Here is a 14663-nt window from a genome sequence, read left to right as displayed (position 1 = left end):
GCGGCCCTGGCTGCTCCATGCTGACTGGCTGCTCCATGCTGACTGGCAGCTCTGGCTGCTCCATGCTGACTGGCTGCTCTGGCTGCTCCATGCTGACTGGCTGCTCCATGCTGACTGGCGGCCCTGGCTGCTCCATGCTGACTGGCGGCCCTGGCTGCTCCATGCTGACTGGCGGCCCTGGCTGCTCCATACTGACTGGCGGCCCTGGCTGCTCCATACTGACTGGCAGCTCTGGCGGCTCCTTGCAGACTGGCAGCTCTGGCGGCTCCTTGCAGACTGGCAGCTTTGGCGGCATCCTGCAGACAGGCAGCTCTGGCGGCTCCTTGCAGACTGGCAGCTCCATGCAGACTGGCAGCTCCTTGCAGACTGGCAGCTCTATGCTAACTGGCAGCTCTATGCTAACTGGCAGCTCTATGCTAACTGGCAGCTCTATGCTAACTGGCAGCTCTTTGCAAACTGGCAGTTCTGAACAGGCGGGAGACTCCTGCAGCGCTGTAGAGAAGGAAGGCTCTAACAGCGCTAAACAGGCGGGAGACTCCGACAACGCTGGAGAGGAGGAGGGCTCCGACAGCGCTGGACAGGCGAGGCGCACTATAGGCCTGATGCGTGGTGCTGGCACTGGTGGTACTGGGCCGAGGACACGCACAGGAAGCCTGGTGCGGGGAGCTGCTACCGGAGGGCTGGGGTGTGGAGGTGGTACTGGAAAAACCGGACCGTGCAGGCGCACTGGAGCTCTTGAGCACCGAGCCTGCCCAACCTTACCTGGTTGAATGCTCACGGTCGCCCTGCCAGTGCGGCGAGGTGGAATAGCCCGCACTGGGCTATGCAGGCGAACCGGAGACACCGAGCGCAAGGCTGGTGCCATGTAAGCCGGCCCAAGGAGACGCACTGGGGACCAGCTGTGTAGAGCCGGCTTCATGGCATTAGGCTCGACGCTCAATCTAGCCCGGCCGACACGCGGAGCTGGAATATACCGCACCGGGCTATGCACCCGCACTGGAGACACCGTGCGCACCACTGCATAACACGGTGCCTGTCCGGTCTCTCTAGCCCCCCGGTAAGCACAGGGAGTCTGCCCAGGTCTCCTACCTGGCGTAGCCATACTCCCTGTTAGCCCCCCCCCAAGAAATTTTTGGGGCTGCCTCTCAGGCTTCCATCCGCTACGTCGAGCTGCCTCCTCATATCTGCGCCTCTCAGCTTTCGCAGCCTCCAGTTCTTCCTTGGGGCGGCGATATTCTCCAGGCTGAGCCCAGGGTCCTTTACCGTCCAGTTCTTCCTCCCATGTCCATTTCTCCAGGTGGTGCAGCCTCTCCCACTGCAGCTGCTGCTGCTCCTGCTGCTGCTGCCTCTGTTCCTTCTCCTGCTGCACCTTGGTGCGGCTACACTCCCCTGGTTTAGCCCAGGGTCCTCTCCCGTCGAGGATTTCCTCCCATGTCCAGAAATCCTTATTGCGCATCTCCTCGCGCTGCTCCTGCCTGTTGACACGCTGCTTGGTCCGTTGGTGGTGGGTGATTCTGTAACGGTTTTCTTGATGAGAAGGAGAGTCGGACCAAAATGCAGCATGTAGATTGCGATCCATGTTTTAATGAACAAACGTAAAACACGAATCAATGCAAACACTACAAAATAAAGAACGTGATGAACGTAACAAAAACCTAAAACAGCCTATCTGGTGAAAAACACATAGACAGGAACAATCACCCACAAACACACAGTGAAACCCAGGCTACCTAAATATGGTTCCCAATCAGAGACAATGACGAACACCTGCCTCTGATTGAGAACCATATCAGGCCGAACATAGAACTAGACAAACTAGACATGTAACATAGAATGCCCACTCAGATCACACCCTGACCAATCAAAACATAGAAAATACAAAGTAAACTATGGTCAGGGCGTGACACCGACAAAGATAAATTACAGAGGGAGTATATACAGTATACATTGATAGAGTGGGGATTGGAACCAGGTGTGTGTAATGATGACGAGACAAGTCCGGGGTTGATGAGTGAAGGGCGTTTGCCAGCAGCAGGTTCGGCAGCAACTAGAAAGCCGGCGACGCCGAAACGACTGAGCTGGACAGGAGGGAGAGCCAAAGCGAAGGCTGGTGTGACATCACTGCCGAAGGTGATTCTAACATGTATTGACTCATGTACTTATGTAAATGACATATTTCTATATTTCATTTTCAATAGATTTACAAACAGTTCTAAAAATATGTTTTCACTTTGTCATTATGGGGTATTGTGTGTAGATTGGTGAGAAAACAAATACATTTAATCAACTTTAAATTCAGACTGTAACACAACAAAATGTGGAATAAGTCAAATGGGTATGAATACATTCTGAAGGCACTGTAACTACCGACTCTCTAAAATGTCAGGTAAACAATGCTTTCCTGTGGATATTTTGTCTCAAATTTAGAGTGGCTGAAGAACAAACCGCACAATCAACCGGTATAGTAAGTTCAAATGTCATTTTATTCAACATTCTGGCTTGTGAGGAACATTTACACCATTTTGCACTCCAAGGCTGTATATACCAATGCAATTGTGTATTACAGTCTAATTAATCAGAATAAGGTAACCTCTGCTCCTCCAAACTCCCCGCAGCTCTCTTTCCCTGTTTCTGAAGAAGAGGTTCCCCTTGAGCAGCAGCACTGTGAGCACGAGTGGAGCCCCTGTCTGGGGCAGGAGGACCCAAAGCCCACACACATTAAACAGGAACATGAGGAACTCAGGACTAGTTAGGGGGGAAAGCATCTTGCTCTTCGATTTGTATTATTCCTGTGTGAAAAGGGAATGAGATCAGGAGGACCTACTTTTGTCCTTGACTCTTCCCCAAACCCAGATTGTGGAGAACAGAGAGACTAAACCAGTGGATCTCACACCTTTTGTCACTGTGACTCATGCCACACCCTGTGACCCTCCAGACAACGGCAATAATGTTTCCAACCACAACTTCGCCGTATCCAGTAGGACTTGACAGCAGCCCACCATTGGATCACAGCCCATCATTGGATCTCAACCCACCATTGGGGGAACAATCTTCTAAACCCAACACCACATCTAGAAAAACTCACCACTGCAATGAATGTGGTGAAATATTTGCTCAGAAAGCTGACCTCCAGAGGCATGTGATTCTCCCCAAGAAGAGACCCAGGGAATGCCACTTCTGCAAAAGACGCTACAACTCCACCTGTAAACTGAAGACCCATGTTCGACTCTGTCATGGTGGGGAATCCTGTGCCTGCCTCTTTTGTGACAAGACCTTCGAACAAAAAGGACATTTATCCGGGAACATGAGGTTTCACACAGGAGAGAAAGTAATTAGCTGTGGTGACTGTGGGAAAAGCTTCAGTCAGAAGGGGACCCTAACCATGCATAAACTGACTCACACAGGAGAGAGTCCTTTTAGCTGTGGTGACTGGGGGAACAGCTTCGGTCAGAAGGGGACCCTAACCATGCATAAACTGACTCACACAGGAGAGAGTCCTTTTAGCTGTGGTGACTGTGGGAAAAGCTTCAGTCAGAAGGGGACCCTAACCATGCATAAACTGACTCACACAGGAGAGAGTCCTTTTAGCTGTGGTGACTGTGGGAAAAGCTTCAGTCAGAAGGGGACCCTAACCATGCATAAACTGACTCACACAGGAGAGAGTCCTTTTAGCTGTGGTGACTGTGGGAAAAGCTTTGGTCAGAAGGGGATGCTTACCAAACATATACTTTGGTTAGTCTTCAGGAAAAACCTACTCAAGCATGTAAAAAATATCCACACAAAAAAACAAAATGGATAAGAAAGATGGGTGAAAAAAGGCAGGATGTGGACAACACTCTTAGGGCGCTTTCACTTACTGTATATTTTGTATTATCCGAGTCCATTTGGCATCCTTATCCACGTTATATGTGAAACGTCCATAGGCAAGCAAAGCAACTGGAATAGATGTGTGATGGATTTACCTTTGTAAAATGTTATTTGTAAATCAAGTATGATTTGGACGATGATGCAACGTTCAAACAGTACAGAGTATTGTTGGAAGCTCACAGGCCAGCTGTATGTACATTTCTTCAGGTAAGTAGAAACAGGAATTTCTGATTATTTGATTTGAAATGTCTCTCAGGGTGATAAGAGAATGCTCAGACTGGTGTTATTGATGCATTAAAAACGTATCATTTTCAGAAAAGATCTCCATCCCATTTGGCCAATAGTATTTCTCATAAATGTTGATATAATGCCACTTAATGATATTGATTTAATCTTGTATAGAGTAACGATATACAGTCGACTCCTGATGAAGAAATGATTCTCCCACATCATCCTATACTTATGTTAAACACTGTTTGTGTACAGTATATGTAGTTTAGTTATCGTTTCCATTTACTTCTGGTCTGTAGGCTGCCTTGTAAAGTAATAAACCCCCATCCAGCTGGCGGCGCTGTTGTATGTTTCTGCGTTCGCCACCCACCAGAAGCAAGGAGTGAAAAAGAAAGAAAAAAAAAGACTACAACACGGAAGTAGGATTGTAGACGACTTTATTTTCCATTGCTTATGTGGAGAAAATAAGACCCACTGGCTGAGCAGAATAGGCTGCACAACTATAATTCGACTAAACATGTCTAAACTACAGTTGTTGCATGTGTTTTTAAATGAGCGTTTAACGGCGGCTGTTGTGGAGATTGTCGGGGCAGTTGAGAAAACGGTGGCGGAGTACCAGGAGGAGAATGATCGGCTACGGAGAATGCTGCGGATCACACAGGAGATAAAACTATGTAAAATAGGTTCGTATGTAGATACACTGGTAGATAGCTATAGTTCTACTCAATTAATCAACTGTTTGACATAATAGTAATCACAATTTCATAGTTGTTTAACCCCTAAAGCTACCAACATAGTTTGATCCCAGGAAAAAAATATAGGAAAAAATCAATCATAGCAAAAACATCTAATTATGTCTTATCAAAACATAACTAGACATGTAATTAATGTTATCTGAAAACAAACTTGACTAAAACACTTATTTGATCATAATTACAGTTCATTTGCATATTCTGTAAAACGAAAATAGGTTTCCTTTGCGCAGCTTTTTTCCAAAGTCCAATCCACATTATTTATAATAGTATCATTTCGTTTTCAGAACGTTTAAATACACATTTGGTTAAAAAAAAAATTAAGAAAAAAAAAAAAAAGAAATAGCTTAATTTTATTTATGTACTTACCCCACAGCCAGCATTAGCATTGCTGTAAGTGAAACAATTGGAGTGGTATCAAAACATGACAAAATCCTCTGTCACTTCAAACCAAATGGTATAGCACCCACAATATCATATCAAGTTGCACATATAGAATATGGTAGGATATTATAGAAATTGTATAAAAGAAACTGGAGAATACACACCAATGCAGCACGTGTACATTCAGAGGGTAGCTGGATTCTGTCATTTCAGTTCTACAAAGTATTTATTCACTTTCATGAGTTCTTTTGACCGCAACTTGGCATATATCTACGGTAGTTTTGTACACGATTATACCTGGTTATAAACAGTTATATCCATGGGTGAGTACATAAGGTGCTCCAATCTATGCAGGTGATCTGTCTCTATCAGTGATCACTGATACAGGTCCCCCTCCACCCTCTGACGATATTATGTCTAACTTGATTATGTCGCCAGATAAACCTGGATTCAAATAAATACTTTATTTTTTTAGATTCGCCCAAGAATAACTAGCCTGGTCGGCGATTGGATCACCGTCAACCAATCAGAGGACGGCCTAGTTCAAAGCACTGTTCGATTAAGTTGGCCTAGGTTGCACCGGGCTATGGGAAAGGGGGATACCTAGTCAGTTGTACAACTGAATGCCTTCAACTGAAATGTATCTTCCGCATTTAACCCAACTCCTTTGAATCAGAGAGGTGCGGGGGGCTGCCTTAATCAACATCCACGTCTTTCGGCGCCCGGCGGAGCCGGTGAGGGAGGGGAACCCTGCTCAAATCGAACTGTAATTGCGCCGCTCAGTCATATTGTCAACAATGCGGCATGATGCATCGTCCAGAAACATACATCTCTTTTTTCCATAAAATATGTTTTCGAGTTTTCTAACTAGTTTTTATGTGGAAGGCATATAAAGCGTTTTTTTTTTATCAAAGGCAATCACGTTTACATGTGAAAACACTGAATCCTATTCGTTACTCCATGTGTTTAACCTACTTCACTTTTGTTTTGAGCCTACTTCGCCTTCGGCCACAGCAGGGAGGCAGCCCGGTTCCAAAACGAATACAATCACTTTTCACCCGGGCTGCCATGCCAATCCGTCCACCCGGGCAGCCATGCCATATTAATCGAATCCCCTCCGTGTTTGACGAAGTGGAATTTTTTCCCTAAACCCCCCCATTATTTCTGAGAGGATGCTGATTGGACCTGTCATTTTCTAACATATTCCAAATGCCTAGTCTGATTAATCAGGCTGTAATACACAATTAATTGGTATAAGTTTGACTGCAGAATTTATTACGCAGCATTGATGCAACGAGGCTGTCGGTCTGATCAAGGTATTACAAATCCAATGTTATTAGTCACATGAGCCGAATACAACAGGTGTAGTAGACCTTACAGTGAAATGCTTACATACAAGCCCCTGACCAACAATGCAGTTAAAAAAATACAAATAATAATGCGAATAAGAAATAAAAGTAACAAGAAATTAAAGAGCAGCACTAAAATAACAATAGCGAGAATATATACAGGGGGGTACTGGTACAGAGTCAATGTGCAGGGGGCACCGGCTTGGGGGTAGAAGCTGTTTAGATTTTGTATTACGGCCTGATAAATCAGACTACCAAATGCCCATCGATTGGAGAAAGGTTGTAGAATAAACCACTTTGGGTTTTGAGCAAAAATAAGACCTCAATTGAGGGTTTAAAAACAGTTATCTACTGTAACTTTGACCGTGCATGATAAAAAAAAGTTGTCTTTTGTCAGGAAAAGCTGATAGAAATGGGAAATAGGCAACTTAGTCCCGCTTCTAGATCGACATTGTATGTTGATTGTATTTCGGGTCTGGCCGTATAAAACTAGCCCACCATGTGACTTATTTTACCGACCTATGTCTGTACCTGTTTGGCAATGCTTTTCCCATGTTGGAGGCAGAGTGGTCCACCAGCTACTGTGTCAGGTAGATGGAAAAATAATAATAATAATAATTACACAGCAAATCACACAAAAAAAAACAGATGAGCATGCTTTGTAATGTTTCTTAAACAAGAAATGTATTACTGGTATAGTGCATTCGGAAAGCATTCAGACCCCTTCACTTTTTCCACAAGTTATGTTACAGTCTGATTCTAAAATGGATTAATTTGTTTTTCCCCCTCGTCAATCTACACACAATACCCCATAATGACAACTGATTTAGACCTGGAACACCAGGTGTGTGCAATTAATTATTAGGTTGAACAGATTGTGATTTATCTTCAATGCTCTTAATGGTGTACTATGCAGAAATCACTCCTCCATTTCCTGGTTGCTAAAATTCTAATAGTTCACCTAATTTCAGTTTATGTGACAAAACAAGCAAGTGTAGTGTAGAGAATCATTGTACCATCTAAACCGCTGTGAAATATATTTTCCATAATTGAAAATATAGTATTTTCAGCTGTTTGAAGGTGGTGTACAAAACTGAAAGTAAAAGATGCAAGAATGAAACTTAAGAACAGGAAGCATAAAAATAGCGCACCTAGAACAGATATACCGCTTTTTAGACCTGCTTTCAATGAGAATGACATCTATAACTCACTGTAAGTGAATTTATGAATTTGGGCACGTTGCTCAAACAGTTACATATTGCCGCTTTAAATAATTTCATAATATAGCCTAAAATTCATTATCTTCTTAATCATGACATATGGCTGGCTGGCTAGGTGGCTAGTAGCTTGTGTGGATATTTTTGTATATAGCTAGAGTCTAGACTACCGGTGTTCAGTGCTTCATTTGTACATCTGGAGGTGCTTGAATAAAAAGTGAGCACGAGAGTGGGATGACCCAAGGAGCTCTGAGATTATTATAATTTTTTTAAGTAGTAGAGGCACTTACAGAAGTCGCACAAACGGGACCATTTTTAGTAGCCTAGGGACCTGGCCTTTTATAAAGGCATTTCGTGCAATTCTACATGACTGGAGACTTTGGCAGAATGTTTTTTAATACCACACAAATTATTGAAATGACAGGCTACTTTGACACTGACAAATAGAGAATCTGAGATAAATAAAACAACCTTTTCTTGAATCCATCAATAGCCTAGACCTAGGTGTGTGGAGACACAAATTGTAGGCTACAATATGAGGAATAAATTATAGTCCTAAAAATGATATCCCGTTTCCAGTAGTGATCCATGGGTAAAACCCTGGTGAAGCCAAGACAGGAAAAAAAAACTAAAAAAACACATTACAACCTATGTGTTGTGATAATTGTGTTGTTTGCTCTATAATCTGTTAGTGTTGTATTACATAGAAAGTCACCATCAACTGAATGAGGTACCATTTAAACTCATGGACTGCACCAGATTTGCCAGTTCTTGCTGTGAGATGTTACCCCACTCTTCCACCAAGGCACCTACAAGTTCCCGGACATTTCTGGGGGGAATGGCCCTAGCCCTCACCCTCCGATCCAACAGGTCCCAGACGTGCTCTTCGCTGGCCATGGCAGAACACTGACATTTCTGTCTTGCAGGAAACATTTCTGTCTTGCACAGAACGAGCAGTATGGCTGGTGGCATTGTCATGCTGGAGGGTCATGTCAGGATGAGCCTTCAGGAAGGGTACCACATGAGGGAGAAGGATGTCTTCCCTGTGACGCACAGCTTTGAGATTGCCTGCAATGACAACCAGCTCAGTCCGATGCTCAGTCCGATGCTGTGACACACCGCCCTAGACCATGACGGACCCTCCACCTCCAAATCGATCCCACTCCAGAGTACAGGCCTCGGTGTAACGCTCATTCCTTCAACGATAAACGCAAATCCGACCATCGTCACTGGTGAGACAAAACCGCGACTCGTCAGTGAAGAGCACTTTTTGCCAGTCCTGTCTGGTCCAGAGACGGTGGGTTTGTGCCCATTGGCAACGTTGTTGCCGGTGATGTCTGGTGAGGACCTGCCTTACAACAGGCCTACAAGCCCTCAGTCCAGCCTCTCTCAGCCTATTGCGGACAGTCTGAGCACTGATGGAGGGATTGTGCGTTCCTGGTGTAATTAAGGCAGTTGTTGTTGCCATCCTGTACCTGTCCCACAGGTGTGATGTTCGGATGTACCGATTCTGTGCAGGTGTTGTTACACATGGTCTGCCACTGCGAGGACGATCAGCTGTCCGTACTTTCTCCCTGTAGCGCTGTGATACTCTTAGGAGTATCACAGTACGGACATTGCAATTTATTGCCCTGGCCACATATGCAGTCCTCATGCCTCCTTGCAGCATGCCTAAAGCACATCTTTCCTCTGGTGTTTTTCAGAGTCTGCATGTTCATTAATTGTTTATGGTTCATTGAACAAGCATAGGAAACAGTGTTTAAACCCTTTACAAAGAAGATCTGTGAAGTTATTTGGATTTTTACTAAATATCTTCTAAAGACAGGGTCCTGAAAAGGGGACGTTTCTTTTTTTTTGCTGAGTTTATAAAATACTGTATATTCACATATCCAGAGAGCAACCTCTGTTCGGTGAAGTCCACAAAGCATATTGCATGTAACAAACAGTTAGATGACCTACAACATTGTCAAACAAGTTGATGTTTACTACATTTTCAGACTACTAAACTATTGATTTAGAACCACGGAGAGTTACAGCAAGTCGCAAAGAAAAAATGAGCTTCCTCCACTATTCCAGCACCATTTTAACTTCAACATTTTAATATCATAAAATCACCTCATTCTTAGTATAATACTGTGTGTGTGTGAGCTTGTGTTTAAGTAGAAAAAAACATGTTGACTCACCCTACTTGTAGAGAAATGCCGATGCTATCCTCCTCTCTCATGTTGACGAAACGGTCTATGACTGTCATACAGTACATGCTTTTAGTTTTTGTTGTCCTGGGCTACCTGGCTGAAATTCTTGCTTGCTAACCTAACTTCCTTTCATGGGCAACGATGAGCCAGCTAGTTAACATTAGACTACTACATGTTGAACTTCCATCCTCTCAGGCCAGGGGCACAATGTATGAATTTATGGTTGGATCAGAATGGCTGTTCTAATCATTGTCCAGTACTAAAAATTAATTAAAACCACAAGTCCAAATCCCTATCTCCATCCATGGCTCATTTAGGAATAGGGCGATTTTAGCTAGTTAGCCACCGGAGGACAACAACACAACAATTCAAGTTTTCTGTCAATGACGTTTTGCTCTCGGTGTGATGTGATTGGTGTGAAGCCAAATCCAAACTGGCTTCCCTTGACACTGTTTTTTTTTTTTTGGTGCACCAGGACCATTCACAGTTGAGCTCACTCGGTTCAGTTCAATGCTGATTCGCTATTATTTAATACTTTTTTATCAAGGGAAGCCAAATGCTCGCTGGCTTCCCTTGCATTCAATGCTACGGGCGGCGACGATGTCATACTCTTTTTGACCAGACAGCATCAGATAGATGGTCTACATATACAGAGACAGAGGGGTGCTGTTTCCCTCACGCGGATGCTTTCTCCGGTGAGATACATTCATCCTCTTGCGAATTCAAGGAAAATTATGAAACACAGAGATGAAATACATTTTTTTGTTAGTAATTCTTTTGGGGAACACTGGCATCCCTTGGCATCTATGAATACACGCCACTGCCAGTTTCACTGACTCACCCAATGATGCGCAGGGGGGGGGGGGAGGCACAACCCAGCTTCATACAGGGCAGACCAACAGACGGGGTAGGGGTGGCGAACTTGACGTCACAATGACTTGGGGGCAGTGGGATCAGAACAACGACAAAAACTGTACCAAAAAAATATATATTTTATACCACCACCCAAAAGGGCTCTTAGCGAGTAGGAGGGAAAAGGGGCAGGTGCTCGGGCAGAGGTAGACCCCCATCTGTGAACGTACCTAGATGCTATACCACCCCACCTCCAAATCAAAACTAAACATGGATTCCATGTTGTTGTTCCTTTGTGAGCACACCTGTCTGTGTTTCACACCTGTTTGTCCTAGCTAATCAGCCTGGCAATACAGGCACCATGCTACTGCAGACAGGATGTAGAACGAAGCTGTTTTCACATCCTGCGCAAACATTGACATCCATGTTTGGTTTTGAATTGCCACTACCTCACTTTCCAACCAAAGTGCATTAATTAAGTAGGAAACTGAGGTAGAGAGGATATTCGGCAACACTTGAAGGACAATGGAATTACATTTGAAAAAGCGTCGTTATTGCTAAAAGTAGAACCAACGCATTTTGGCTTTTTTCAGGGTTTTACAGAAGTAAAACAGAATGAGGCTTTTATACATATGTGAATAAAAGCCATGACGTGATTGATAAATCAGTTGTAGAATGACCAACAAATAGATTCTGAGTACATGTTGCGCTGACCCATGGAATATGTAAACACCAAAATAACAATATGATAGGTCTAGTTGTGGCCAAAACCGGACTAGATTGTGAACAACTCTTTTCGGAATGCATTGCTTGACTGCCGCGAGGGCGATAAGCACAATATATTTTGCGGACTGCAGCACCCGAGACGATTCACTCTCGCGTTCGAATTGGTTGAGGAAAGGCTGTGTATGTTTTGGTTCAACAAAGCTTTGTCCATCATAACATTCAATGATCAATTAATTGCATTAATTATTGCACCCTGCGAACAATTATCAGTTCAAAACATGTATTTTTTATTTATTATTTATGCTGCCTGCAGCACGATCTATTTTTCCAGCGCGCATATATTCCATACTGTTGTTGTTGTAAGCACGTCACTAGAGGAGCGCGTATTAATCCTGATGTAGAGTTCATTGCCCAGCAGGTCAAACGAACGACTAAAATGAACGAGTTACTCAGAAAAACGAATCATCACTCTCGAGTAGGTAAAAAAAGAGTCCTCCGAAAAATAAGGAATCATTTGCGAACTGCACATCACTACTTTGGCCGGGGCACCTGGCTCTGGCTCACAGCCGAGAGGCCTCCCATCGGTGTAACCTGGGCCAGATAATCGAATCCCCTCATAGGTAAAACAGACAATATTACAACCTGACAATATAAATAGACACTCATGATAAATAATTGAAAAAATAGTAACTTACTAAAGGAAATCCTTTATAATAAATTCCTTATTCATACCACTCTGCGACGCATACAAGGCATTCCTTATCAGAACCGTTCGCTGACAATGGAAGTACCGTTTGAGCATCGTCAAACATGCACAGATACAGGTCGGTAAATAAGTTGCATGCTGGGCTAGTGTTATTACTGCTAGACTAAGATACAATCTCGTTCTAGAAGCTGGCCCTAGCTATCTGCCCTCAGGCACATCTAATGGCTGTATAGATCATAGAGATCTATAATTCACCCCTATGATTCAAGTGTTCTATTTCATTCTGCTCTTCCTCTCCTTCCCTCCAGGCTCCCTGCCCCTCTCTCTTGCTGTCGCTGAAGAGGAGGATCCACCTGAGCAGCAGCACTGTGAGCAAGAGTGGAATCCCAGTCTGGTGCAGGAGGACCCAAAGCCCACACAGATTATAGAGGAAGAGCAGATTCAAGGGCTGGAGCCTGATATCATAGAGTTCAAATTCACTCCTTCCTGTGTGAAAAGTGAATGTGATCAGGAGGACCCACTTTGGTCCTTGACTCTTCCTAAAACCCAGATTGTGGAGCACGTAGATATTGACTCTAAACGAGTGGATCCTGAACCTTTTGCCACTGTGACCCACCTGAAGGGTTTCAACATTTCCTGTGACCCTCCAGATAATCAAAACAATGCCTCTATCCACAGCTCAGCCATAAGCAGCAACCCAGTAGGACTTGACAGCAGCCCACCATTGGATCCCAGCCCAACATTGGCTCCGACCCCACCAATGGGGAAACCCTGCAACTACCCCTTTTATGGCAAGACATTCAAACAAAAAGGAAATCTGTCCATGCACATGCGTATTCACACAGGAGAGATGCCATTTAACTGTGGTGACTGTGGGAAGTGCTTCATTCAGAAGGGTGACTTAAGAAGACATATACTGACTCACACAGGAGAGAAACCATTTAGCTGTAATTTTTGCAGTAAAAGTTTCAATCAGAAGGGGGACCTAAGGAGGCATATACTGACTCACACAGGAGAGAAACCGTTTAGCTGTGGCGACTGTGGGAAAAGCTTCAGTCAGAAGGGGGACCTAAGGAGGCATATACTGACTCACACAGGAGAGAAACCATTTAGCTGTGGTGACTGTGGGAAAAGCTTCCGTCTCAAGGGGAACCTAACCACTCATACACTCACTCACAAAGGAGTGAAACAACATGGCTGTGCAGTCTGTGGTTTAAGATTCACTCACAAGGCTTATCTGCTGAAGCATGTGCATAAAGTCCACAAAGAAAGAAAACAGGATGAAAACTGAAAGGAAAGATAATTAGGACAAAGACATCTGTCAGAAGATGGGAATAAAAAAAACAGGATGTGTATAACACTCCTAGGAAAGCAAAGCAACTCTGGATCATTCATGGTCTGCGTTACAGATAAATAGATGTGTGATTCATTTACTTTTGTAAAGCCTGTGTAAATAAAGTTTGATATGATTTGAATGATGAGGTAATGATCAAACAGTAGTACACTGTATAATGGGAATCTTACAGATCTGAGGGGTATGCTAATCAAATCAAATATATTTATAAAGCTGTTTTTTCAGCAGATGTCAAAGTGCTATACAGAAACCCAGCCTAAAACCCCAAACAGCAAGCAACGCAGATGTAGAAGCACAGTGGCTAGTATACCCCTTTGCAGTACAAACAACAACAAAGTGGACACCCCCACACTTTTTCAGTAAACAGCTGAGGGAGAAAGAAATGTAAAAACACTCAAATTCAGACAGGTCTACGGATGGAAGGACTGGCCACTCATGAGATCAAAATGATATTTTTAACCATCTTTTGAGGCTATATAGTGTTTGTTTACAATTACATTGTTTGCAAATAATGGAGTAAAACAAGATTTTAGGTTCTGATGTTTTGTGATCTGATGAGGTGACTGTTGAACTGAGCTCATGAGGCATTTGTAAGTTATGTACACTATATGACCAAAAGTATGTGGACACCTGCTTGTTGAACATCTCATTCCAAAATCATGGTCATTTATATGGAGTTGGTCCCCCCTTTGCTGCTATAACAGCCTCCACTCCTCTGGAAAGGCTTTCCACTAGATGTTGGAACATTGCTGTGAGGACTTGCTTCCATTCAGCCACAAGAGCATTAGTGAGGTCGGCCACTGATGTTGGGCGATTAGGCCTGGCTCGCAGTCGGCACCCCAATTCATCCCAAAGGTGTTTGATGAGGTTGAGGTCAGGGCTCTGTGCAGCCCAGTCAAATTATCCCACACCGGCCCTAGCCTGAACCATGAAAAACAGCTCCAGACCATTATTGCTCCTCTGCCAAACTTTACAGTTGGCACTATGCATTGGGACAGGTAGCGTTCTCCTGGCATCCGCCAAACCCAGA

General features: G+C 44.0%; 1 protein-coding gene across 1 annotated transcript; it reads left to right on the top strand.

The window, feature by feature from the left end:
* The first annotated feature begins 4757 nt into the window (after positions 1-4757).
* ozf (Zinc finger protein OZF) lies at positions 4758-13752 on the top strand. Its single transcript, NM_001160563.2, is given in 3 exon segments — positions 4758-4781; positions 12588-13276; positions 13445-13752. Coding segments are annotated over 2 exon segments (363 nt in total). The 5' UTR covers positions 4758-4781; positions 12588-13039; the 3' UTR covers positions 13571-13752.
* Positions 13753-14663: the final 911 nt, after the last annotated feature.

The sequence above is a fragment of the Oncorhynchus mykiss genome, chromosome 21, assembly GCF_057628025.1.
Source record: "Oncorhynchus mykiss isolate SJ-2025 chromosome 21, ASM5762802v1, whole genome shotgun sequence".
NCBI lineage: Eukaryota > Metazoa > Chordata > Actinopteri > Salmoniformes > Salmonidae > Oncorhynchus > Oncorhynchus mykiss.
This window is presented reverse-complemented; position numbering and strand designations above follow the sequence as displayed.